Source organism: Ammospiza nelsoni, chromosome 11 (genome assembly GCF_027579445.1).
Source record: "Ammospiza nelsoni isolate bAmmNel1 chromosome 11, bAmmNel1.pri, whole genome shotgun sequence".
Classification (NCBI taxonomy): Eukaryota; Metazoa; Chordata; class Aves; order Passeriformes; family Passerellidae; genus Ammospiza; species Ammospiza nelsoni.
Genome location: NC_080643.1, coordinates 7,847,447 through 7,874,422, shown reverse-complemented (window position 1 = coordinate 7,874,422; position 26,976 = coordinate 7,847,447). Strand labels below are relative to the sequence as shown.

At 37.3% G+C, this 26,976-nt stretch overlaps 1 protein-coding gene across 4 annotated transcripts in view; it reads right to left on the bottom strand.

Annotated features, from left to right (window-relative positions):
* Positions 1 to 26,287, bottom strand: part of FHIT (fragile histidine triad diadenosine triphosphatase) — a 517,032-nt gene extending 490,745 nt beyond the window's left edge. For 2 of the 4 annotated variants that reach the window (XM_059480067.1, XM_059480069.1), the window contains exons 1-3: positions 26,151 to 26,168; positions 10,296 to 10,371; positions 3,731 to 3,875 (exon numbers count right to left, since the gene is read on the bottom strand). Coding sequence is in view for 1 of the 4 variants with exons in the window: in XM_059480069.1 (XP_059336052.1) it covers positions 3,731 to 3,853 (123 nt within the window). In the remaining 3 variants the exon portion in view is untranslated. Of the gene's footprint in view, positions 1 to 3,730; positions 3,876 to 10,295; positions 10,372 to 26,150 lie in introns of those variants that run through there. The other 2 variants (XM_059480066.1, XM_059480068.1) reach the window with 2 other exon arrangements.
* Positions 26,288 to 26,976: the final 689 nt, after the last annotated feature.

Sequence of the window (26,976 nt, the reverse complement as noted above, 5' to 3'; positions counted from 1 at the left end):
TCCCACATTTTTCAGTGGCTCAGCTGCATTGCTGATGCTCCAATAAAATATATTGCCAAAGGAAATACTCTAATGATAACTTCAAAGGGTAAAATACATGCTCAGGAAAGGTGAAATTATGCCTTCAGAAAAAACAAACAAACCATTTTAAGAAAGTGACACAAGAAAAACAAAGCACACACAGCAATAACAGAAGTTCAAAACAGTTTAAGTACCTGCAGAAATGAAGTTTCTATTTGGTAAATTTTGTTAAGATCTAGCTACACTACCAAGGACCTGCCTCAATAATAAAGCATTATAGTCTTGCTTTCTCACCATGGGGCAAGAAAAATCAACTGTTGGTTTATGCAAGGCCTGTCAGCATTTCAAAGTGTATGCCTATTTACAGCCACATAAAATGAGTCTTATGAGCCAGAGGTCTGCTACTCTGATTACCAGGAAAAGGGAAATAAGGAAAAAATAAGGAGAAGCCACAAGGAAAGAACATTTAAATTACTTTGTTCAGGTTCAGTTTTACATGTAGTAAAATATTTTCCCTATTAAATGCCAGAACATATCAGTTGTATAAGATAAACATCAAAATGTTCCATTTTTCAAAGTACCTAAGCCAATTACGTGAGCTTGGTCCTCCTTTTGAAAGATCACACAATATAATTACCACAGGTCACCAAATTCTCACTGTATAATAATGCACATCAGTGGAATTTATAAGACATGGTCAGGTACATCATCCAAACCTGTAATTGCCTTGTGAAACCTGTCACTCTGTACTGACAAGGCTCTAAGACTGTTTTTCTGGGGAAGTTACTAAGATAGACAAAGGGGAGAACAACCATGACACAATCTACTGATTCTCTGGATGTCTGTAAGCTTAAGTTGAGGAAGTGCAGAGAAAAGCATCTTGTATTAGTTGTGCTCTACAAATATTTACCCAGAGAATAACTACAGAGTAAACCACCAAGCAGGAAATTCAGTATCTCTTACCGTTCATTGAATTCACAAGTTAAAAAAGTGTCCACCTAATTCAAAAGCAAATCTCTCCCCAAATTAGAACATAAACACTCCAGTCAGTTGGGTATATCTTTTTTTACCCTTAAATTTAAGCACTTGGGACATTACTCCTTTATAACAGTAACTGATCATTCTAAACAACTTCAGGCCTAAACTGGAAAACAATACACCTCAAAATCCAGACTATAAAAGTTAAAGAATTAGATAGAGTTGTACTTGCCCAGTTAAAGTTCTTAGTGCTGGACTCTTCAGGGCAGACTTACACTGAAACAAACACTGCAACCAGTCAACTCTGCTGGCTACTAGTTACTGCCTGTTTATATGACTGAAATCAGATTTACACAACCACAGCTGCTACCTCACACCTGAAATCACACCTTTAATGCTGCACCTGACACAACTGAATGTTATTGGTCAGCCTCAAATAACCACACTGATGATTAACCTATGGAAAGGTTTGTTTTAAAGATTCAGTACATCCCCTTTAATATTCTTTCTTCTTTTTTTTTTTTCCTTAAAAAAGAATATTATCACAGTAGGTTGATCAAGCTTTTGTGGGTTTAGGTCAATTTGCAAGTTCTTTGGCCTATGCTATTCACCGGGGCATTTATATTGTAATGATTCACTCATCTCACCTGTCTTGTATTCTCTTTTGAGAATGAAATTGAATACATTATTATGAGAATAATTAAATAATATGAAAAACAATGCAAGTTTTTTCACTGAAACATTTGAAGTAATTTCTCACTAGGCTAAGGTCAGGAGAAGATAAAAATTAAAGTCCAATTACCCATCAACAAAAATATAGCAGCTGACTTATATCAGTATAGCAGCTGACTTAAAGTAGGATATTACAGCTACCAAAACAAGTGGCAATGAGAACACACTTTTGTGTACTGCGTAAGGAAAATACTGTGGGTGAGGGGAAAACAAAAAAAAACTTTTAAAAAATACCTTTGATAATCAAAGGAGCTTCATACTTCTCTATCTCACAGAATATTCAGCGAATTACGTTCGCTTCTCTATAATAATTTCATCCCTAACAAGATCAGAGAAAATGATTTATTCCACCCCCAGTCTTCCTACATTTGTACGTCATCCTAGGGGACACTGCCTTTCTGAACACTGAATTGCTTTTGGCCATCTGATATTACATTACTGCAGTCTTCTGCAGAAGGAGCCAGAAAAGAAAAAAAAAAAAAAGAGAGGAAAAATAATTACATTAATGCTGGGAATCAAAGTTTATTGACTTTCCCTTGAGCTATAATACCAAAAAGCTGATTACAGAAGTTGTCAACTTATTTAATCATACTACCAACTTCTCTCTGAACTCATCAAAATATCTTCTGAAAAATTTCTCAAAAGTTTTTCAAGTAGAGGAATACATTATTAACTCTATTTCATCTTACTGAAGATAACTGTATTTTGCCTCTGCTCCTTCCACCTCATTGTGTCTACCAAAATACTAAAAACACCATCACTGTAATAAAAAAACTCAAGGATGCTCTGAACTGCATTCTCAAGCAAACCAACATCTCATTTTCACATCCCAAGTACATCCTACTTATTCTAAAAAACCTAGGGAAAGCCTTGACTAGAATACAGCTCTAATAAAAGTGAACATCTCATCCCTACCCATGGCAGCTTGCTCTGGGAACTCAAGCTCAAACATGGCACTCTGCAGCATGGACACTCCAGTGTACACAGAATCCATAGGCCATTATGGGTTTTTTAAATTTCACTCATACTGTCCTCTCCCAAGAAAGAGGGCTGCCCATACCTGTATTTGTTCCAAAAGTTCTCTTGAAGACTGTTTATGCTTCTTCCTCCTTTGGAGAGCAGATTTCTCTACCAACACTTTTTCTCCTAGACCAAGAGTGTCAACAGGAATATCTTCCTTCCCACACTTTTACAAAATGATTTTATTGTACAATGTGCATAGGGAAATACTTAATTAGGCAGCTGATAATGAGAAAAAATGACCAGAGCTGTCTTTTTTAGCTTTTCCGTCAGGGTCAACAGGGCAGCAGAAGGTACCACTCTAGCAAAAAAATTGTCCTTGTATCATTTACAATACAGCTTTTTCAAAACATACAGGGGAAAGTACAATACAACTGTTGTCAGGTTTTCTGAACACTAACAAAGCCAGGAAGTACTTAATTAGTTCAACAAAGCTATAGCTTATCACATTCTCTTTCAATACAACTGTGAGCACGCCATGCAGAGTTTACAGTAAACCTCTTCTGAGCAACATGCAATTAGAAAACCCATAAAATATAGCGAACAAAATATATTTCAAAGGAAAGACAGAACCTTTTCAGAAGCCAATGCTCCTTCAGCAAGATCTCCCTTAGTCAATCTGTTTCTTTAATTCACATGAAGGAGACAAATCAAGTTTGCTGGTTTCATTACCTGGTGATTGAACAAAGGTATTTATGCTCGAACACTCCTGCCAACACACGGTACACCTGCATGTCTGTAACAATTTAACATGGTTTAGTCACAGCAGGTAAAAGCCTTTCATGTTGCAGTGAACAGGCCCTTTGATACTCATCCACAGTCAAACGCTGCATAGGAGATCACTCTGCAACAGAAAACTGCTGTGAAAGTTTGGCTTGAACACAAGACTGTTCAAGAACACTATTCAAACAGGATATCATGACATGACAGATCAGAAGAAACAGCTTTCAATAAAAGGCAGACAGGGCATGCTGCTTACCTTGTGCAAGGTGATTTGTTCAGTAGCATTAGAAGGGACAACATCAGACAGAACCAACAACCCACACAGCTGAATTTGTGTCAGTGCCTCCCATGACAAGAACAATCTCTTACATTTAGGCATCTGTCAGTCCTGTGAGGGGAAGCTGAGATATACCCAGGGAGCAATACTCAGTAAATAGGACCAAACTTCTGTACATTTTGAATGTACAATCCAGTTGGCTTAAATTACCTTTTGTCAGGTAGGAAAAAAAAACAACAAAAAAAATCAGTTTCTAAGTTAGAAGAGGGAAAAAAATGCATTCTACTACTCTCCAATTAAATTGGAATTCTGTATTCATCACTAAATTTTTATTCTTATAGTGAGTCTTTAAACACATAAGAAATGGGCAAGTCCTTTTTGGGACCTTTCAGCATTGTCCAGGCTTGGAAGTCAGCAGAGATTTTCCTGAAAGAAATTCTGTTTGTGAAACTATTTAACCAGTGACAGCAACAATGTTTAGTATTACCATAGCATTAACTGGAGGAATCTACTGAAACAAATGTTTATAAAGTATTGACTCAAGTAGCATAAAACATAATAGGTTCTGATTACTGCTGTCTTATTCAACATCTCATTTTCACAGGATAACAAGAATAAGCAGGTTCACCTACCTGCAGATTAACAGGTTTGCCTATTATTTTAAATTGTACGTGTGAATTATGGCAAGGATTTATGTTCCTCATGCAGAATACAAAATGCTGACATTTGAAAAACAATCAATTGGCTACTGCAGCTTCTGTGTTCTAACCATTAGTACCAACACTTGAAAGGGCAAAAAGACTTCGACATTTCATAACAGGTATATGGCCAAAAGTCATCCTCACTTTGTGGCACTGAACCCAAGTTTGAGTTTCTGTACAGTGAAGCCACTCCTGAACACTCACTGCAAGCACTCAGCTCACCTGGGACTGAGACAGCCACCAGACACAGTATTCCAGGACAGCAGCTGGAACAAACAAATTATTTTCCACCTTCCTTGCTCACATAATTTCTTTGAGAAGATTGGCAGAGATTCCAAGAAATTCTTTGAATAATTTGAAAATGAATAATAGACTGAGATACAAAAACGTGGTGTGGGGTTAAAGATGCATTTCAGTAGCTCTTCTTCAGAGGTATTGTCAATAAAACAATAAATACATGCCAGTTTGGGATCTGCTTTTGCTCACAAGACAACTGAATAGCTTCAAACTTTAGTTTTGTGTTTACCCTGATTATGCTAAATCTTCTTGGTGACTTCACTTCTCTGCAACTGCCTTTGAGTGCCTTTAAATAAGCAATTCCCTAAAATTATATTTCAGTCCTACTGCTCTCACACAGAGGTGTGGGTTCCCTTTTTAGTAGTTAAAAGTGTACAGTGAAGCCTGGGACAGCTAGGTTTCATCCATGGACAATTTAAAGCATATTTTAAAAAATCCTTCCATTTTCTTCAAGTACCTCATTAAATGAAAACCCTTCCAGTAAAATATATATGCAGTATGCTGTACAAAGACAATGCTGTCTGCAGTGTCAAATAACACACACTTATCCACACCAAGTTTTTTCATTACTGATATTCTTTTTTTAAAATTTGCATCAAAAGCTTTAATTGAATTATTAAAGTTTAATCTCTTACCAACAATGATTAAGTAGAGTCCCTATAACTGTAATCAGAGCATCTTTTTGCCATTATTGCCCAGCAGCTACAGCTTCAAGACTCACAAAATCGAGAGAATTCTGTTGCACATTACACTTTAACCAAGAGCATCAAGCAGAACATCAAGCATAATGCATTTTTCATGTTTAGCCCAGTGAACAAGCCTTTTTTCCAAGACTGAGAAGTCAGCCTTTAACAACAGCAACCCAAGGCAAAAGGATTATAAGAAACATATTGGCATTTCCAACAGGCTTTAAAGCAATCTAATTAGGTAGCCACATGCTATGTTTTGTGAGAAAACCAGCAACTTAATAACTGGATTGTCATCAGAAACAAAATGCTAACAATGAAATACTACATTTTCCTCCACCATCTGCATCCTATAAAATCCTGTCAGTATCTCATTGGGCTGATACTCTGTCTACTAAATAGCTTAAAAAGTATCTGCCCTATTTTAGGCTTAGAACCACAAGGAGAGGCATTCAGGTTTAAGCACTACCTTCCAAAAGAAAAGGATTCAACACCTGTTAGATGCAGTAAATGAAGTAAAATTTTGTGAAATATTTATGATGAAACAAAATAAGATTCATTGATAGAACACAAGATGTCAGTCATCCTCATTCAAAACTTGAGGAATATATTATCACAAAAGTTGTGTTTGTAGATTTGCTAAGTCAGTTATAGGTAGCAGTTTACAACACCACTAAAGCAGTTTTAGGAAAGTGAACTTAACACATTACCCACAATTTACAGCCTATGAATGTTAATTACTTTGTTTTGAACCTTACCCACTATTACTTCCCTTTCACTTCCTTTCTCAACCATTCATCTTACTGACATCCACAAAGCAAAAACACTGCAAATAGACAAATGTTCAATTAATGTAATGATTTAACTTACTTTACTGTGCTACAGTATTTTTTTCCTTCTCCCAGCTTTCAAAGAACACTGTTTACAGTGTGAAAACCTACTTTCCCCTCCAGCACTCTATTTTAGGAGTGTTTTGTTCTTGTCCAAGTTATTTAAAACTATGTACTTGTTATCAATTCAGAGCAAAGCTCCCATTGATGCCCCTTCTTATACTGCTATAGTTACCATATACAGCCCAAATGCAGCATTGCTTTGTTTCATCTGCTAAATAATGTGTCAGTGTTTAAACAATTTATCCTTAAAGCAAGAGCTTCAGAAAAACAGCTGCTTAATAGTAAAGAAATAAGTAAAATGAGTTTAAAAAATAAAAACTATTTAAATACAGTATATTATTCAATACAGAAAAAAGTTCCTTTACTGTCTCATTTCTGAGAAAATATATCAGAGACAACAGAAAACACAGGGTTGATATAAATTCAAAATATGAAAGACAATCCTTGATTATCAGCATCACATCCAGTCCTTACTTTATTCCCCAGGTCTTAGTAAAAGAATAAAAAGATTTTTCTCCCCTTCCCAGGAAATAGATTAGGTAGGCATGACATTTTCCCACTTCACCGTCACATGTGGTAATAAGCTTTCCTTTTGTAGCATTTATGAATTCAAACAGTGCTGGGGTTAAGCCGGAGCAAAGCAATTTGGCATGCTTGCATCTGCTTTTATCAGGGAAAGGAAAAGCAATCCATGAGGTCTGGGCTGACCTTAAAGCACAAGTATTTATTTGGAGATTCTAAGGGCTTACCAATTGTGTTTGGTAAGAGGGAACTTAAATTCGATCACACTCCCGCCCAATGTCACCTTAATTCAGGCAATCACCTTTCAGTTCTTCTGCAGGGCCAATAACATAATTGGTATTCTGGAACTACAAATATTCTCTTTAAAAAGGACACGTTAACTACACACTCCCATTCTACCATGATTCTTTCTACAGAACATAGCAGGTTTCCAAAGTTAGGTGCTTCCAAATTCAAATAACTTTAAAAAATTAAATCTATACTGGTCAATACAATTATATTTTCAAAGTCTATCTATATATATTTATATATACATATATATACATTTATATACATATATACATATATACAATGGTCCCAGAAAAATATTAAAGTCAATCATCTTACAAGTAAACAAATACCAGAGAAAATTGTTTTAAAAATCTCAGATATATGAAAGAGCTGGTTTGGAAAAATTGCATTCAGGGAATACACTTCTTCCTCTAGGAATTCAACATTGCTGTTTTATTTCAAGGCAACATTGCTCCAGCTCTTTCATGAAATCTGAGCAACTTTCAGTGCTTCCAAGTCTCATGTCCACAATAAATTAAAAGAAATGCATTAGAAACAATTAGTGGGGAAACATTTATTGCCTCTCAATGACAAAGATACTTGATCAAATTTAGATCCACTGCAATGCAAGCAGTAAAAAAATGTGAATACATAGTCTGCTGCTTTGCAAATGGAACTTTTCTATCCTTCCACCTAATAAATAGTACTGTTATTGCCAGATTGTGATGTGCCAGTAATGAAGGTTTTATTATTCTTTTTTTTTACTTTATTCACTCTTCCTCCGTCTGGAAAATCTGAGACTATTTTAAAACTGACAGTACATAAAATTAATTCTCAGTGACATGATAAGCAAGTCCCATATTTCATACATTCTAAGAACACCAGCATCCTATATTCAATTACAGAATGTGCAGATGTGGCACTTGGGGACATGGTTTAGGGGCAGTGCTTGGCTAATGGTGGGACTCAATGATCTTAAAGGTCTTTCCAATCAAAATGATTGTAAATATACATTCGACATTATAAAAATGACCAACAAGAAAGAGAAGTGTTGTAATTCTTAACTCCTCTGCTGATTACTTGAAATGAGCATAGAATTACATAGAAGGAAAGACCCTTCATTCCTTTCTTCTCTAAGTTCCATTCGGAGCTCCTGTTTTCTCTGTCTGGAGCCAGACTAATATCAGCTCAAACACAAACATACCCAGAGAATCAGGAATTCAAGCCACATGTTCTCACAAAAAGATAAATTGATTCAGTTCACCAGGGCTGCTCAGGGCTCAAAAGCAAAGCAATCAGGCCCTCAACGAGCCACAGAGATCACCACATGCAATTCTGTTACAGCCAAGGACAAGGTTCTGCAGTCCAGCCTGGCTTCACTGCCATTTTCTCTCACCCAGCCCCTGTGCTTAACATCCCACAACACACAAAGGACAGACCTAAACTGCCTCTTCAATCCCAACAAAAGCTGCACAATTCTCTTAATTTGACATCAAACCCAGAGCAGTAGCCAATGCCAAGGGGCAAATCATAGCAGCTTGGCTTGAACTCAGAGCTAAAGGGGTGAGACAGCAGCATCAGCACAGAGCTGGCTCATGTTCACCAGTTCACAACAGAGGTGTGGTGAGTTTCTATCCACATGACCAGAGCATCAAAGAAATGTGCTCATATGAGGGCAGAATTAGTCACCACCTCCTCTCCAGAGAATTTTCCTCCTACCAAGATCTCTCCAAGGAAAAGAAAGTCTGACAATTAATGTGGGTAACAGCACCTGACAGCAGCTGTGCAGATGTGCCACCTAAAGGACGCAGGTATTGTGAGGGATCGAACGGACATTTTCAGCCTGTTCCCAAATAAACAGCAGGAAACAGAAATGGGTGTGTGCGTGTGTGAGTATGAAATGGAAGCCAAATCTATCTAAATTAAAGATAATTATAAGGAGGCTATTTGGTTCAAGATCACCTATGGCAGGCAACACCACAGTTACCACAACTTCAGGTAAAAAGAAGATTAGACAGGTCCAAACAGCTGTAAACCTATAGAATGCTATTGCCACATACAGACCTCCACTTTCTAGCTTCTCTTAAATGTTTTACTTTGAAAATACTTTTATTTATGAGAAATATTTTCTTGCTCCAATCTCTTTTTTCTTATAGTTTTTTTACCTATTAACAGCTCAACTGCCTATATATATTAAAAATTAATGTACCATGTCATAAAAGGCAAACATGAAAAAAAAGCAAACTCACACCACAGCATAGCACACATTTGCTTCTTCTGGGCTGTACAAATCTAGTGTTTAATGGTCTTTAAACAGTTGATCACAGCATTTACAATTTAGAACACTTTAAATTTAAAGTGTTGAAAAATTTTATTTCAAAAAACACTTGAAATTTAAATTTCACTGCATAATGTGACTATCTTGAATTTCTACACCTTTCTTTTATGCTGCAGACTGTTTTAATTATCCCAGTTCAACTTTCTGAATGTGACAACAGAAAAAGGTGAAGATTAAGTGAAAAATTAAAAGATCAAGTTGCTGAAACAAATATAAGCTTATGGTATACCTGAATCTCAGCAAAATAGCTTATTGATGAAAATGGGTCTTTGTCAGGCTGCCTGATATAACATCCAGTCTCTTTTTAGCAAAAAACCCACACTATTTCTACTGTAACTATTAATCAAAGAACAATTATGTTATACCTTTATGAGCAAATACAGAATTATCTTAAAAGACTAAAGTTATTGTGATATTCTACACACAGATAACTATTATGCTCTACTACCTAAATTTTAGGTATTTATCCACTCAATACACAGTGAAAATCCACAGTTATGCAGCCTTATCTATCTTAATTTCCTGCTTTCCACAGAAATCCTGAATGCACACTACTACATAAGCAAGCCTCATGCAAATTCAGAAGAACCATTAAAAAGTCACTTTCAATTTTCTTGTTTTTCCCACCTGGCATTATTAATCAAGGGAGCAGACGCAGGACCAGTGCATTTATTTTTAAATACACTGGCATTAATCTTTGCAAACATAACTACACCAGCACAACTTAACCACTGTGAACAAAGCAGAAGTCAGCACTTATTCTCTAAGATTTGGAGACCCTCAGCATATCAACTTCCAGCATATCAACTTTCTTTACATTTTCCCTTTATCACTCACCCTTTTTTCTGATAGTGAAGCCAGGTGGCTAAAGAAGTTGTCCTGTCAGCTTTAGCTTCAATCTCTGCAAGCAGATCTGTGAATGTAACACAAAGGGTGTGAGGCAATGCTTATCACTGCAATGTAAGAAATACACTTACATTTAGAGTATCCTCCTTCTGTAATGTGGGACTACAAAGGGATAATAAATACATGTTTGGCCTATACATTAATAATCATGTTTATTTGGTACAGCTACTACTGTATGAAAAAAGGCTGTACAAACAGATGTTGCTTCCCACTACTGCTTTAATGACCCCATTGTTTGGTCACTAACACTGAACTCATCCACCAGCCCTACATGGACAGGGGAACCAAGGCTGAAGCAATTTTGGCCAACGCCAAATTGCCACAGAAGTTAAAAGGGACTGCCTTGCATGTCAGTGATACAACTCAACACAGACAAAAGATGAACTTGTACAACCCCAAGTTTAATGTGGAAGATGATTAACAAACAGGTAGAACTAACTACCAAGGGAAGTGGGCACTGAATCCCTCTCAGTCTCTTCAAATGAAGAGAAGCTTTCCAGCAGATCCACTTCAGCCAAGCGTTACCAGCCTCCATCAAGGGAAATGAGAGACATTTACATTCCCCATGCAGGAGTTCAAAGGAAGAACTTCAGTGATCTCTTCTGATCTGTACAACTATCCATCTCTACCTCATAACCCTAGGTACAATTTTCATCTAAGTTTAGCACAAGAAGAAACACAAATTTCTGCAAAACCAAAATTGTTTGAGTCTTTCCTTCAGTTTTCCTGGAAAAATTGATGGAGAATTACTTCTTGTCTGCATCTTGTCACTGCTGCCAAAAAAACTCCCACTTTCACCCTCTTCCCTCCTTTAATTTCAGAATTGCACCTAAATTATAATGATTCTTCAAATTATTTAGACTAGGAAGAGCTGGCTTCATAAGGAGTAAGATACCCATTCCAACAAAAACAGATCAAGTGAAGGAACAAAGCTGCAGATCTTTTAGCTAGGAACTTCAGAGTTAGGAAATAGCACCACAAATTTCAGGTGCTTTTGTCTTCACCACTGCTGAAAATATTTAGAGAGATTTTAAGTGTGCCTATATACATTATATATGCATGTTTTTATCAGCATGCATTTGGGTTATTCCCTCAGAAATCCCTCACTCTTGTCCAAAGAAAATCTGATTCAGGTTTTAGAGTTCTTACTGGGAAAAGAAAAACAATATAAGAAATATATTTTAGCCTTTATATGTTACAGGTTTTGTGACAGAAGCAGCAGCTTTCTGCTGTTTAAAATGTTCTTGTTCACTTCCATTTTACTTCTAAGCTTGTTTTGGATATTCTTCATCTGTGACATTGCCAATGATTTACTCTGGTCAGAAATCATAGGATTTATTTCTGTTGAGCAAACCAGTGAGCTTTCTGAATGAATTATCATCAACTTCTTTTTTTTTTTTTTTTTTTTTACTTTGTTTTAAGGAGGCCAAGAACCACTGGTTTTCCCAACTAGCTGCACTCTGGAAAGTTCATTGCACACTCATTCTGGTTCTGTGTCATGCTCTCAATGATCTATCTGTAATGATCAGATGAACAAAATTCAGCTGAACATCTTTATATAATTTTTCAAACCTAGAACATTATGTCCCATTTCATTTTCATGAGACTTATTTCAAACTTCTGCAAAGCAGGTCTTGGGTACAAACCTGATGTTTTTGTTTTTTCCTTTCCATAGCTCTCTAAGCCACCCCCAGAGCTCATCAGATAGAATGAAATCAGTCGTTGTTGAGCTTTACAACAGTCATATTGATTGGTATCTCCCAAAGGCACACTGTCATCATTTTACCACTGATGGGGTTATGGGCAGACACACACTTTGACATTCCCCTTAGATGTGATAAATGCAATCCTCATTTTCTCAGATCTTGTGCAATTCACCACAAATCCATCGATCACAGAACGACCCTTTCTATTCCACTGAAGCTGCAAAATCCAAAGATATAAATATCTTCCTAATTCATACATTCACACTATACATTCCATAGTCCTATTTTTCATTAGACTGGGGTGATTTAGCTCATCATTTCCATGATGAAAATTCCAACTGGTGTGTTCCTTTTGAATAATGTTGTACAGCATCGCTCTGAATAAAACATTATTAACAGGTTTCTCCCCAACTATAATCTATCTCATTTTTGAATAACAGAAGGGATTCCTGACATGTGTCACATGTGAATCATTTTGTTTGTGGACTGCCACAATCATTATTATTATTATAACAAACAGAAATCACTTGGTAGTTGTTCCTGGCTGAAGTTTTATTTGGAAATTTTACTCCAGTAAAAATATTTTTAAAACTGGACATAACAGGCCAGAAGAATTTCTTTCTATGCTTAACACAGGAAAAAACACTAAATAGCATTTACTAAGAATTATGGTTCATGCACCTTTTGCCAATATTCTCAAAACAAGTAAAAACTGGTCATTGCAACAATACAGCAGCCAAGTCAGTCACATATGAACTTCAAAGAGCAACCAGCACAAACTCAGTGCCCTAACACTGCTCCTATCACAGAACCACAAAGAATGGAGAGATTATGGCAAGATTTAGCCTAAGGTACAAAATTCTAGATGCACTATTTTGGGAAAATGTAATAAAATCTCAATAAAGGTTTGAACACTTCAAATGCTAAGTAAGTGCTCGTGATGAAAAAAGAGATGCCTGTCACTGCCCTACCAAATTATAAAACTGTTCTTAGTTTTGGGTCTTAAATATACAATTAAAAGTTTCCATCTCTCATTTCAGATAAGGAAATTGCAATTCTTCTTTGGAAATTAACTTTCCATCTAGTTCCTGTACATGCTTTTTTTAATTATTATTTTTGAACCACATGTCATTTAATTATTAAATGTGGCTTACATTTGCATCTCTGGAAATCATTTTTTTAATTCTCTCTTCGTCTACCATTTCATTTCATGTGAATGGGGTGTGAGCAGGTTGCTGACTATGCTGATAGGCAGGGAGCAGGGAGAAGTCCTCGCTCCACATTTCATTCAGATAACAGAAAGCTGCAAGCTGCTCAGTGTGACAGATGAGCTCTGTGAGCTAAAGCAACTTGTTCCGCCTGTCAGGCTGCAAGAGCCTACAGCAGCAAGATACAATTGTGATGACACCGCCATCGCCTAACTGGGTCAAACATACGCCGCTTTAAAACAGAATGTCACCCCTTCTTTCTACTTGAGGAATTTGATTCACTGACACTAAAAGCTGTTAGATACCATTAGCTTTATATCCAGGTTCAAAATGAAACTGTTTCTCTGACAGTATTTGAAGGATCCTCTTTGCCATTGAAGTTCGTTGGAATCACAAACTGTCAAATAATGTCACTGCTGCCCAGAGCGAGCGGGTGCTTTATGGGCACAGCGCTCTCCATGTTGCACCAGGGGAGTGGGGCCTTTGGAGTTACAGCACCATCATGGCCTTTGTGGATTAAATGCATTAAAACCATCACAGACTTCTAAAGAAAATTGTACAGATAGAAAATGTTTTCGTTAATTGCTGTAATAAAAATAAAAGATGCCTGAACACATGCCTGCATCTATTATTTTGATTTTTAGATCACCATGTCATATAAAAATTAACTTTTTATTTTTAGTGAAATAAAATAATAATTAAATGAATGACAGCAGAAAATGTAAAGATAAATGAAAAGTAATATGTTCAAATTATTTCCCTCAGTCTTGGAAGATTTACTCACACCATACTGTGATGCTGGAATACCCCATACTATATTGCAAGCATGTACTGTTCAAAGATTAAATAACTGTGGTATACAGGTCACACCACATGCTGGTTCTAGAAAAGATTTGGAAAAGCAGATAATGAGATGAAGATAGTTCTGGTCATACTCTGATATTTGATGATCAAAATCTTGTATGCATTAAATGATGTGTAAAGCCATCTTTTTTAACAGAATTACACTATGTATATGTTTCAGCACGGACACATTTAGTCCAAAAGTACTAGAAATGTAGAAGGAAACATTAAAGGTCTGAGACATCCAAAAGTAATTTCCTTCTCAATATTTACCAATTTGTGTTGACAGTCTGAGTCAAGCTCAAATCATGGACTCGGGCCAAGTAAAAATTCCCAGCCTGTTAGACTCCACAGTTTAACTTAGGTATTTCAATACAGCATAATGAAGACATTTTAAATATTTCAGGTTTTGATGTATCTATTTTTCTGGTTTATGTTACATACTTGCCTTTCTAGTTCAACACAAAAATTTTCAGGAAAAATATTTTCAAGAAAAACTTCTCATGGAGCCATACCATTAAGATGATTCATAATTTTGTGCATTTAAAAACTTATGTAATTCTTAAAAATAATTGTTGTTTACTTGCTTTGATTTCTAAATGTCTTTGATCTCATTCATTAATATTCATTAGACTTCTGATGTTGGACTAATGAGAATCTTACACATTTATGAGAAGTTATTTAAACAATGCTATCAATTTTTTTTCTGACTTATGTTTTTCATCAGCACCAACAATACTTAATTCTTTATAATTCTCCAGTTTTTTTCTTCAAACTTCCTGAAGACATGGCACACATTCTCCAAAACAAAAGGGAACTTAACAAATGCATAACCAATTCGGCCAATTTTGAACATGGAACCCGCAGCAGATAACAAGAGAAACACATGATATATATGGACAGAATGCATAATGCTCAAAGGAAGAATCCAGCCACAACTTTTCAGCCTCAGGAGTTTACAGGCACAAAAGCAGCAGTGCTGTCTCCAGAAGACAAGAGCAGCCACTGACATTTGCCATCCCAGGTGCAGAACAGTGAGGCACTTGTGTGCTCTGTATTTCAGAAAACATCAGCTGTGATCAGATTGAGTTTCCGTTGTTTGCAGTGCATATCCACGGGAATCTGAAAGGAAGAGTCCCAGAATGCTCCCAGAATCACCTGCATTGCACACACACAGAATAAAAGAGAAGCACCCAAGGGAACCGAAGCAATCCACCACAACGTGGCAGCAAACAGATTCAATACAATATATCAAAATTAATATATATATATTCAGATAAAGCTACACCAGTTTGAAACCATCCATTAGAGAATTCTATCTAGGAAGTAACTCCTACACTGCAAGAGAAACAGCCATTATAAACTTCCTAATGACAATAAAATAAAATAAACGTGCAAACGCAGCAAAGTACATAATTATGCAGCGCCCACAAGAGCACAGTCACATCATACACCCAATTTCCATACACAGAAAGCCACTGCTCTGGTCTCAGTATCCAATGATAACAAAAAAATTCAAGGACAAAGTATTCCTTATTCTAGGATTCCAAATTTATCTCACAGGATGCTTGGTACCTAGTACCTCTACTATTGACCCCAAACTTTTCAAAAGAGTTTATTTTTGTATAAAAAAGATCTCCACTGGTACAGATGTTTTATTACATGTAAGTATATGAAAATGAATGTGATTCTATATAGTAACACAGCTCTGGAAGAAAATAAAAAAGTAATTTTAGAAGCTCTAAGTAGCATCCAAAGTATTTATATAAGCCAGAATCCTGATTATGTGCAACATCAGCCCTCACATATCACTCCCAAAGTTAAGTGTTATTAGTGTTCCTCTAAAGAACAATATTTCCACCATTTCTTCCTTTCTGTTCTTCTCTCTTCCCCTGAATTCAGACCCTGATACTCATCACTACCCTCAAGCTCTCCTCTCAGAGCTGTGCCATCACAGCATCCATCACACTGGGATGTTATCCCACCTAAGCAAGTCTTCTAAAAACCAGCCATGCATCAGAATTAACGTGACATGAAAAGTGTTAATATCACAAGACTAGAAGGCAATTTTTTCCCCTGACACCTGAGAAAGTGCAAAACAGGATAACATATTATTTAACAGAAATTTTTCCAAGTAAGTCAAGTATACACAATACTTGGAATTTAGGGTTTTTTTGTTATAAAATGTATTCAAAGTTGTAATTCAAATACCCTAAAATTCCCAATTTTACTTTTTTAAAATTTTTCTTAAATTACACCATCAAGGCCTAACAGCTACAGCTTCAGTTGCAGCACTAGGAAGGCTACATCTCATAACAGGTATAAAACACTGAAGTTAATTAATGGAGTAGGATTCAAACAGCAGAACTGAGGAAAAGCTGACACAGAAATCTTTCTCATTGAAAACACTCAGGTAAAGAGAAATGACAGTGCCTGCTACCAAAAATAATGAATCAGTGGAGGGTAGCTTACAAATTATACTAATTAGTAAGAGGCAGGCAAGAAAAATAAGAGTCTCAAAGCAGGAGCAGCATCTTGGCAAAACCCCCAGAAGCAAAGGCACCCAGTTGAGGCTCCACCATCTTCTGTGTCCTTCAAAGGAGGCACCCAGCAATCCAAGTCTGCCCTACGAAATTAGAGCCAACCAGCCTGGGCAAATGCCTGCCTTGCTAAAGCAATTTTTAATTTTTTTTTCTCATAAAAAAGAAAACAGTGTGTTGCTACTGATGGCCAAGCCTGGTTACATCCACACAGACTGAAGCAACTGCAGGTTAAATACACACTGAACCAATCTTTGGCAAGGTAGACAAGTGCTCTGTTTACATCAACATCTATTACTCACTTCTGAAAGCACCACACGCGCCCACATGAGACAGAATTGCCCACATGAGATTTACATTCTTCTACACATAAAAAGACTCAGAACAATTTTCTGAACCTCACATATAACTGCACAATTTGTCCATCCTTCCAGTAAAATGTGCTTTAAAACACAGAATGTTGTTAAGTTCTAGTACTGTGTTCATTTAATCGGCATGTTCTGCCTCATTCTGATTTCACCTTCTTAAGTCAGAAAAGAAAATGTCAGAATGCTCTTGACAGGAAAATCTGATTTGGTTAAACAGCTCAAGAGTTTTCAAGTGAATGTAAACTTTGAAAAACATACTCATTTTTAGTGAAAATCATTATTATTGTTTTGAAAATTTCTTCATTCCTACAAGTATCATTAATTTTTTTTTGTGTCAAACAACCCCAAATACTTCAACCATTTTAGAGACAGAACTGGAATGCAAGGGGGTTTATAGAACAGCCTTTTTTAGGACAAATATTAGGCTCCTGCAATGCAGTTCCTTTTGTATTTAATAGAAGCCCAATTCCTTACTAATTGTCACTTTTTCTGTGACTGAAAACTGCAATTAGTTACACTTCACAAGACACACACGAATCCTTTTGTGGTTATATTATTCAGCCTGAACATTAATAGCAGGACTCTTATAAATTCTACAGGAATTGCATCACAATGCCTATTTTATTAAACCATTTGTGGCAAGAGACAGTTTAAGGCTGTGTATCCTTTAAATATATTATTCTAGTTGAGAAAACAGTCTATCAGATGAATTAAAGAAGCCAAGAAACCAAAAACAAGTAAGACTACTATTTAATTTGTACAAACAGTACTTCATTTTCAAGATCACATAAAATACTAAAAAAATAAAATGCATTACTGATACTGTCTTATTTTCAAATAGACTTCATGGTTACAAACAAGTTTCACAAGAAAAATAAAACTGACAGCAGAACAAAACCAACAAAGGAAAACAATTCTCATCAGTTCAAATGAAACTAACCAGGGCTACCAGGAGTAAAAACCCAACTTATTTTAAATTCCAAAATGAATCTCTTCTCCTGACCTTTATAGAGCTCAAGATGCATACGTACACAGAATAAACAAAATAATTTGAAAGCAAATTCACTGAGTGTGCCTGACCTTTGAAACAGCACAGATCATTTTAATCAGATTTGCACTATGTTAGTCTGTCTCAGGCTCCTTGTAGTAACACAAAGATGACAAAACTACTTAGGGAAAGAAAAAGACAACATTTTACCAAAATAAAACCATCTTTAAATATTTTTTAAAAAATCCCTAAGACAAGATCTTTTCAGAAAGGATTCCTCTGAAATTGTATTCTGTTGATATCAGGCTAAGGTGCATAACTCAGCTCTAGACAGAAAAGCCCTTTCTGCCAGTTATGAACGCTTCTTCTCAGTTAAGATGAAGACTTGACATCAAAAGGAAAAAAAAAGTAATTTACACAAATATTTTAAAAATCAGGTTTTGTAGGAGTGGCCTGTAGTTACCTCCTTGATCATCTAGCATACAATGGCTGCTTAAAGCTTCTCAGTTCCATTGATTATCTTAGATTTTTCAGAGCTAATGACCAAAAAATATCAAGATCTACAGCATAAACCTGACAAGCAGTGCTGACTAGCAAAAAAACCTCTAGTTACAAAGAGCAGAAGTTCTCAGAAATATGCACAAATGAGCCTTAGCTGAACTAGCTGGCAGCACCTTCCTTTGTGGAAGGACAGATGATACACCAGGAGTCAAAAATTATATTTTATAGAAGCCCCAGAGCAGGTCACTGCAAGTGCTTCTATCACTTGTGCCTGATGAAATGAGAATTATTAGCATGGGGAGCCAAAAGCCCTGTTCAAGTTCACAGTGTTCAACCTCCATCAAATTAGAGCTTCCATGCCAACAGCAACAAGAGGATTCTGCCCAAGCTGGAAGAGACAGCATAAGAGTAAAATGCAACTAAACAAAGGCACTTTAAAAGCTGAAGTTTGGCATTGGTACTTTTGAGAAAAAGCAACAGTGAACAGGACAGAGATCTTCAGTAATTATTTGCCCAGCTGGGGGATGCAATATGATAACATAGCTTTGTCAAATACTGCACTTTATCTAACACCACCAGTCCAAATTACTCCTGGTCTAGTTGCTTTTAAAGCTTCCCTTTGCATTTACAAGGAAATGTTCAGTTTAATAAACCACTTAGAAAAGCTGGAAAGGAAATGTAAAGTAAATACTGTTAACTATATGAAATTATAAGTATTCATGGCTCACAAATGAATTTTCTATATTGGCTGTTTCTTTGTACAACCTGTACTACTCTTGAAATTCTTATGAGCAGCAAGATGAGTCAAATGTGTTTCTAAGGAATTTGTTCCCTTTATCAAACTCAGATCATTGTGACCAAACCTGGTACTATTTCATGTGGCCTCTGAGCCAATAAGCAAGAGAACAGCGTTCTGAAAATCAGCTTTGCTGGGAGCTAACACATGTTGGGGTGGGATCATGAACAACACAGCTTTCCAGAGCAGCATTCCTCCATTTGTGTGCCACTGATTCATTCTCTGAAATTCTGCAGGCCAGCCAACCCTTTCAGATTATGGCAACAACCACATTTCTCTTCTGCCACACTCTTCTGGTCTTCTTCTCTCTCCTTTACTCACAGAGAATTTTACAGCTCGTCTGCAACAGCTATCTGATATCCTCATCTTTTCCTCCTAAGGAGTTTAATTTATTCAGCTTATCAGGAAGCTGAGAAGGGAGCTGATCACTGTGTACAGACACTTGCACAGTCTGTCAGTGTGAAGCATTCTGACCTTGCAAACAGAGTTACAGAGGCCTTGGCACCTGGAAATAAATCACACTGAGTGCAGTGGGTGGCTCCTTACAATATTGGAAAATATTATTGGTAACTGCATCATCCAGTCTCAATACACAGAGAACCTGTTACAATGTGTTACAATAACTATAAAACATTTAGCAAATATTGTAGAATGATTTTATCCCTTCTAATGCTGCCTTCGTATTCCTATTTTCAAGGAATGCTCACACACAACCAAAAAGAAACATTACACTAGAAAAATAAAGGAAAAGCAGCTGCCAAACAGACTAGAACTTTTAGTTCCACATTTTCCTTTCAAATTTTTAAGCAATTTTCTACATCTTTAGACAAACAAACACCTTTAAAAAAACTTGTTTTCCTCAAAAGTAATTTTTGTTTATTTTACTACTCCTATCAAAATACCTACACTAAAATGGTTTTGTCTAAACTTCAAGTACCTCAAATTTTATCCTGACTAAATTCTTTGCACTGTTCAGCTTCAATATCCAACCGCCTCTTTCCTGATTAAAATCCTCTCATAGCACTTCAAACCCTAATCCTGATTTTTGTTACAAAGTTGCAAACAAATAGGTATTCCCACCCCACAACTATTTATTATCCCCCACTGAACAGTTGCCTTGCTACAGTGGGGGTGCCAAGAATGCTCTCTGTATTCTCCCTTTTCCAATTCAGTCCTTAGTAGGACAACTCATGATAGCTACACTTACAAAAACTTCTTATATTTATAATATAAATATATTTAATAATATAAATATTTAAAAACTACAGTTTTTAATAGGAAAATAACCTGTCTTACACCAGTCTATAATGACAGCTGAACACTTTAGTTGACAATAGTTTGACAATCAACACTTCCCCAAACAACAACATCACTGCAGTTTAAATCCAGCTCCTACAAAGGCTTGCAGAGCAATGGAAGCTGAAGTCCTGGGTTCTAAAATTTTCTAGAAAAATATTAGATAGACCATTAGGTCTTCATTTGAGCTCTGTTTGTCTGCATTTTGGTTTTTTGATAATTATGTGAACCTAACCATATTTTTAAACAAGACGACACATTTTCTTCAGCAAAACATCTGCCTAAGCAAAAATAAGACTTAAGAGACATAAACCCCAGATTTAGGCAAGCTCCCTTCTGACCTTCCCCCCTCTCTTTCTAATATTGAATGTTTTAAAAACAAATATCACCTGAAAATTTCTCTGCAATGAACCAAATTCTGCTCTTCTGAAATAGGATTCATCACAACCATATAATTCTTAAATATTTAATAACACAACATGCACTAAAAAGAGACTGAAAGCCTGAAATCATTAGATGTCACATCACAAGAAATAAAAAGGAGACACAGATTTCTCTGCAAGTGCAATTTCAAAGTCATTTCACAGAGGGATCTAAAGACTGTCAGCAGGTTGCTCTGCTGCTGTATATTAAACAAGCAAGTAATGAAGCTATTGGTTTTGATTCATAAAAAGACCTAGAATATCATGGATAAAGTATACAAAGTATACAAAGTATACAAAGTTAATGATTTTTCCTTTTTTTTTCCTTTTTTTTCTTTCTGAAAGGGAAGTATCAGGAAGGTAGCAAAAGCCAGGTAAAGCATCAAAACAGGCAAAGTAGTGACAACAGAAAACAATAAAATCAAGCACCTTTTTATTTTAGTGACCATCTAGAAAAACATCACTGCATTAATGCTTTTAAAAGCTATTTCAAAATCCAAAGTCCTATGAAACACTTTAACTCCTACTAGTTTAAGGAATCATTACTTTGTTTTCACTAACAGAAAACTGATGTTCATTCCTAATGCCAGCTAAATGCAAATTTGAGCCTCATGTGTTACCTACTGCTTTCTAACAGGCCTTCATTATCTCTCAGTTCTCAGTTAAGACTTGTGCACAAATCCAGCAAAACAGTTTAGAAGGTACTTAATTTTCAGTATTTGCATAATAACACTGAACAGGATAAATAATATGCACACTTAGTGCCAAGCATCAGCACTACGCCAATTTAAAGCCTTATTCTTTAACATTTCAGAAATAACTTTGAAAGCAAATTAAATGACATATATAAAGTATTCCAACAAGTCAGTATGCAATGACTTCTGAGCAACAAAACACCTGCCAAGGCCAATACCTACCAGACACATCAGATTTTTAGTGACTTAAGACCTTGCTAAATCTCTGCAAACATTAATGCTAAAAACCCTTTATATTCAGAAGAATTGACACAAATGGTTTTGGCTCCTCATGCAGTAAGACAGAGCATTATTTTGATAAAGTAACAGGCATCACTGCAGTGCCAATACAGAAATTCTGTACTTTGAAGTAGCTACAAATGTGAAGCAGGAAAATGCAGCTGTTGTTATGTGTTACAATGCAAATCTGATGAGCTACACTGGGAATATTCAGTATTGCAGTGCAAATTGATGAGAGGAGAAGCACATCGTCTGAATGAAATAAAAAGATTTATTTAAATCTCACAATTAGGACATTTTCTGTATTACTGTCCAAAAGATTAAAACCAGTTTTTTTCCCCAAGACCTCTTTACAATTTTTCAAGTTTGCTACTAGAATAGCCACGCCACTTCCAAGAGAAGCACTCTATCAATTTGAAAAATTCTATCCCCTTACTGTAACAATCTGCAGGGACCTGTGCAAAGACCTGCTCCCCTCTGCAGGTACCCTGAGCCCTCCCACGCTGACACATCCCCCTCAGGGATTACAGTCCCAGGAACCTCCACTCTGGGGCCTTTCATAGCTTGGGATTGCCCCTCACAGTCCAAGCACTGGTGGAGGAGAGCTCTTTCAGCAATTTTCCAGTCTGTTCCATGTAGGAATACAGGCAGCAGACTGTCTTGGAATTCAAGGGAAGGGAGGAGGAACTCGTCTTAATTAAGGGGTTCTGCAGAAACCCTTTCAAGAGCTGAGTCACAGAGAGCACAAGTGAAATCTAATTGCACAGACCCCAGTGACACTGCAGGGACACTGAGGCTGCTGGGTTAGGCACAACCCAGGCCAGATCCAACCCTTTCCAACAGGAATCATATTCAACTAATGCAAGTTCCCTTTTTACCAGTAAAGCTTTTGAAATCCTGATTATGAAGCTGTTTTTCCCATACAACCCAATTTTATCTGTAGTTTGTGTGCACATTATTATGTGTAGAGGTAACTCCACTACAAAAACTTACATGCAAAAGTGAATGGCTTCTTATTCTGACATTGACTGTTTTCCATGGATACTCAGAATTATCCTGTAGCTTTAGGGACAATCATATTTTCCCTCCCTGGTACCCAAAGGAACCCTACAGGCATTTTATCAGCAAAAAAATCCCAAAGGTTTGGTTAGACCTTAAAAAGAAAGAAAGAAATAAAAAGCAAACAAGCAAAGAAAAAAACACAATTACATATGCATTTGAACACTGCTCTCAGAAAACATGAGCTATAAACTGCAAGGATGCACAAGGAACACATTGCAGCAAACATGTCTGAGAGTTTTATTTGATAAATTACTGGTGGAGTTGAGAAAGACAGGAAGAATGAATGTAATTTATTAAGACTTTCTTAAAGCGTCCATCTCCCCCTAGAGCTTATGGAAATAACAAAGCAACAAAACAATGTAGCCCTGTAAGAACAACTTAAATCTAAGTGATAAAATATCTATAGGAAGGCAAAAAAGACACTTGAGATATTATTTTAATAAGGAGAAAATATGGATGATACTGGATCAACTGGATCAACTTAGACCAATGCACAAAATTAAACATTGCCTACACAGCACCAAAATGCTTGAAAGTTATCAATTTGCATTTTGTAATCATTCTCCTGTTAGGATCTGAGCTACAGAAGTCAACAATGCTTTTCTTGGAGACTTAATATATCTTAATATATCAACATTTGGCCCTCTGTAGTAAGCATGGCCAATTTGTCTGAAGCTGTTTATTTACACACTAAAGACATTCTATACACAAATCAGCTGACAAAGTTGGAAAGTGACAATATTTTTAACCTTTGCAGAAATAGGCAAAGTTATAATATAAATACATGTAATTGACATAATTGAATCTGCAGATTCTGGAGAAGAAAGAATGACTGACATGTATAAAACTGAGTAATTCAATTTTCCGCAAATTCACAAAAGGATTCATGTGACAGATGACAAAACGAATGAGAGGATTATACATTGTAACTACAAAAAGGCAAATCCTATAAAGTACATACACAGTTGTAATATGCAAGACAAGTGGATAATCCCATGTTCAGTGTTAAGTTACATGAGTTGACCCATTGTTTCCAATAGCATCTCTATATCCTCCAATTTTCCCAGAATGTAAAAGTATTAATTTGGTCACTAGCAAACTCAATGGAAACTGCAAACACACAGTTCAAAGGCTGTGAAACTAAAACATATCACTATGACTCCAGGCTTTGTGTAACACATTCTTCTCATTGCACTCTAAGACTGAGACACAAACCTTAACAAAGAAAACAAAATTATAAGCTGAATAAAAGCATCTGAAAAATGGAGTAAATGTTTAATAAATAAGTGAATGAAAACAAGTACACCTCATAGCCTTCATATATTCCTGCCTTATTTCTTCTAAGTTTTCTTAAAACTACAATGCAAATTAAATTAGCATTATTATAATAGTACGTTTCAAAGAGATTGAATTAGAACTTACATTAGAGTTGTTATACTTTTAAAAGTAATAGTTGCCATTGAATGAAACTAGCAGCACCTCTGACAAAATGTCCCAAAAGGGGGGAAAAAAAGGAAATCAAACTGAAAGAAATAAACGAAAGGTTTCATAGTAAGTGGTGAAATTGACAAGTAAACAAACTCAGCTTTTCCCGGCACTAAGGCAAACACAGGATAAAACCAGCGTGGGCTCTATAGACTAAAACTGCCACAAGATGCCTTCCTCCACGGCTTTTTCCTTGGAACCAGCCACAGCCCCAGGCTGCTTGCACTGGTAACATCAGAGTGCAGGCTGCTATTCCCAACTTTATCCAAGCTCCAGCTTCACCCAAGTGTGAGCTGTCTGCACAGTTTCCATGCACAGCTCAGTGGTTCTGTTGGTGCAGTCTCCTTGTCCCTCAGAGGGCTCTGCAGGAAGGGTTTCTATGGGCACGGGTGAGGTGCCAGCTCCACCCAACTTGAATTTTTCAACGCACAGAATGTAACTGTTAAAGATAGAAAAGTACTCTCCTGTTGTTCAAAGATTTGAAATTATTCAGAATGTCTAAAACTGCATTTGAAAGGAAATGTAGGTTATGAAATATGGGGACCTGCTATTTATTGGCAATGAGACATTGTGTCCTGAGAAAAAAGACAAAATATTTAATGCCATTTTTCCATTAGACATTTCAGTGATTCAGTTTAAAATTAACATCTTAGCACATGTTCTGTAATGTCTTAAGTACTTTAAAAAATGCTTACAGGAGGGCATATTGTGCAATTGCTCCTTGAACTGAACTTTGTATTTTACTCTTTTTAGGATTATGAAATCATGTAAGATTTTTTATTACACTACATCCTCCAAAAAAAATTAAACCTAAAATAATTCTTTGTCTCAAAACTTTTAGCTGAAAATCCCTGAGCTCACATTTTAGGTTCCATCCTACAGCCAAGAACAAGAGGACTATTTTAGGGAGGGGGTAGGGAGTGGGGATTTTTCTTGTCCTTAATTGTGATTTTATTAATTTCTGAAATGAATTACTAGGAATCTAAAAATGAATCTATTCCTTGGACACACGGTATCCTCAGAAAAACATAGATACCTTTATCTAGTGTACAGTATAGTCATGCAGCCTACCCATGTTCAGCTAAATCATTTAGGAACTGGTATAAAAGCACTTGATCGATCACTTCGACAAAGCATGTAAGGTTTCTGAAATGGTTTTAAGCGTTACTGCCTTGCACAGAAATTTAAACTTCAGCGACTGCTCAGTCTCAGCGATGCAAGCATGGGTTGGCTGTTGCAATGCCTGTCTTGCGTTCCGCTGAGCATGGGAATGAATGGATCTGCTGTAAGACATTCTATTTCTGCCGCTCACCGAGGGGCCGCAGCATCGCCACGAGGGGCAAATAAAACGATTTTAATTAGTGCGAAACGTCCCCACGAGGGTATCTCAATACCCGGAGGGGAGGGACGGGAGCATGGCGGGGCCGTGAGGGGGCGGCGGGCGCTGAGGGCACGGGAGCGGCACCGCCTCAGGGAGCGGGCAGCGCTGCCCTCGGGCTCCCCGGCAGCGCCCGCAGCCCGCTCCTGCCGCTGGAGCCTCCGCAGCGGGGACAGGGACAGGGACAAGGGGTGAAATTGACACAAAATGGAGACTTACAGTCCCGCTGTGACACGCGTGCGCGGCCCCGCCTGCGGTGGCGCACGGCCGGGAGGCGGGGTCGCCGCGATCTCAGGGCCGGCTGGGGCGGTTGGTGAGCGGCTGTGGCGGATTTTGCTGCCTATCGCCGATTTTCCTCCTTATCGCCTGTGTTCCTCCTTATCGCCGATTTTCTTCGCTGTCGCCGGTTTCCCCTCTTGTGGCGGGCACAGGGGGCTGGTGAGGCGAGCGGCTGCTTGGCCGCGGTGGCCGCCCCGGCGGTGCCAGCCCTCCCGGAGCTGAGGGACACCCGGGAGTGCAGGAGCGCCGCGCTCAGGGCTGGCCGTGCCCGAGGGCAGCCCGCAGGGAAAAGCCTCACTAATTAATTGTGTGGGCACTTCCCTTGGCAATACCAGAGGTCACACCATTACAAGTGGGGAAAGTGATGTTACAGTGTGCGCTGTTGCCCTACGTATCTGGTGTAGACCCTGCTGGAGACAAGAGTTGGGATGATACCTTCCATTTTGCTCTCATCTTACCTTGATTTTTAGTTCTGTGTAGCAACGGTGGGACTGTCAGTCTGTGCTTCCGTGCAGGCAGCGATGTCCCTGCTGATTTCCCGCGCAGACACGGATGTTGGAGCTCCTTCAGTTCAGTATTGGAATCAGTACCGCTAAGAATTAGTGCAAGACACTTCTGCTGCTGCATTAATGAACACTACCGCAAATAATGGCCCATACTCCAGTTATCATAGTTTATCCTGTAAGCTCACATTGAAGATGTTGTCACTAACCCATGAATCAAGTGTCTGGTATCAAGTGTACTGAATGCCAATAGAACACCAAGA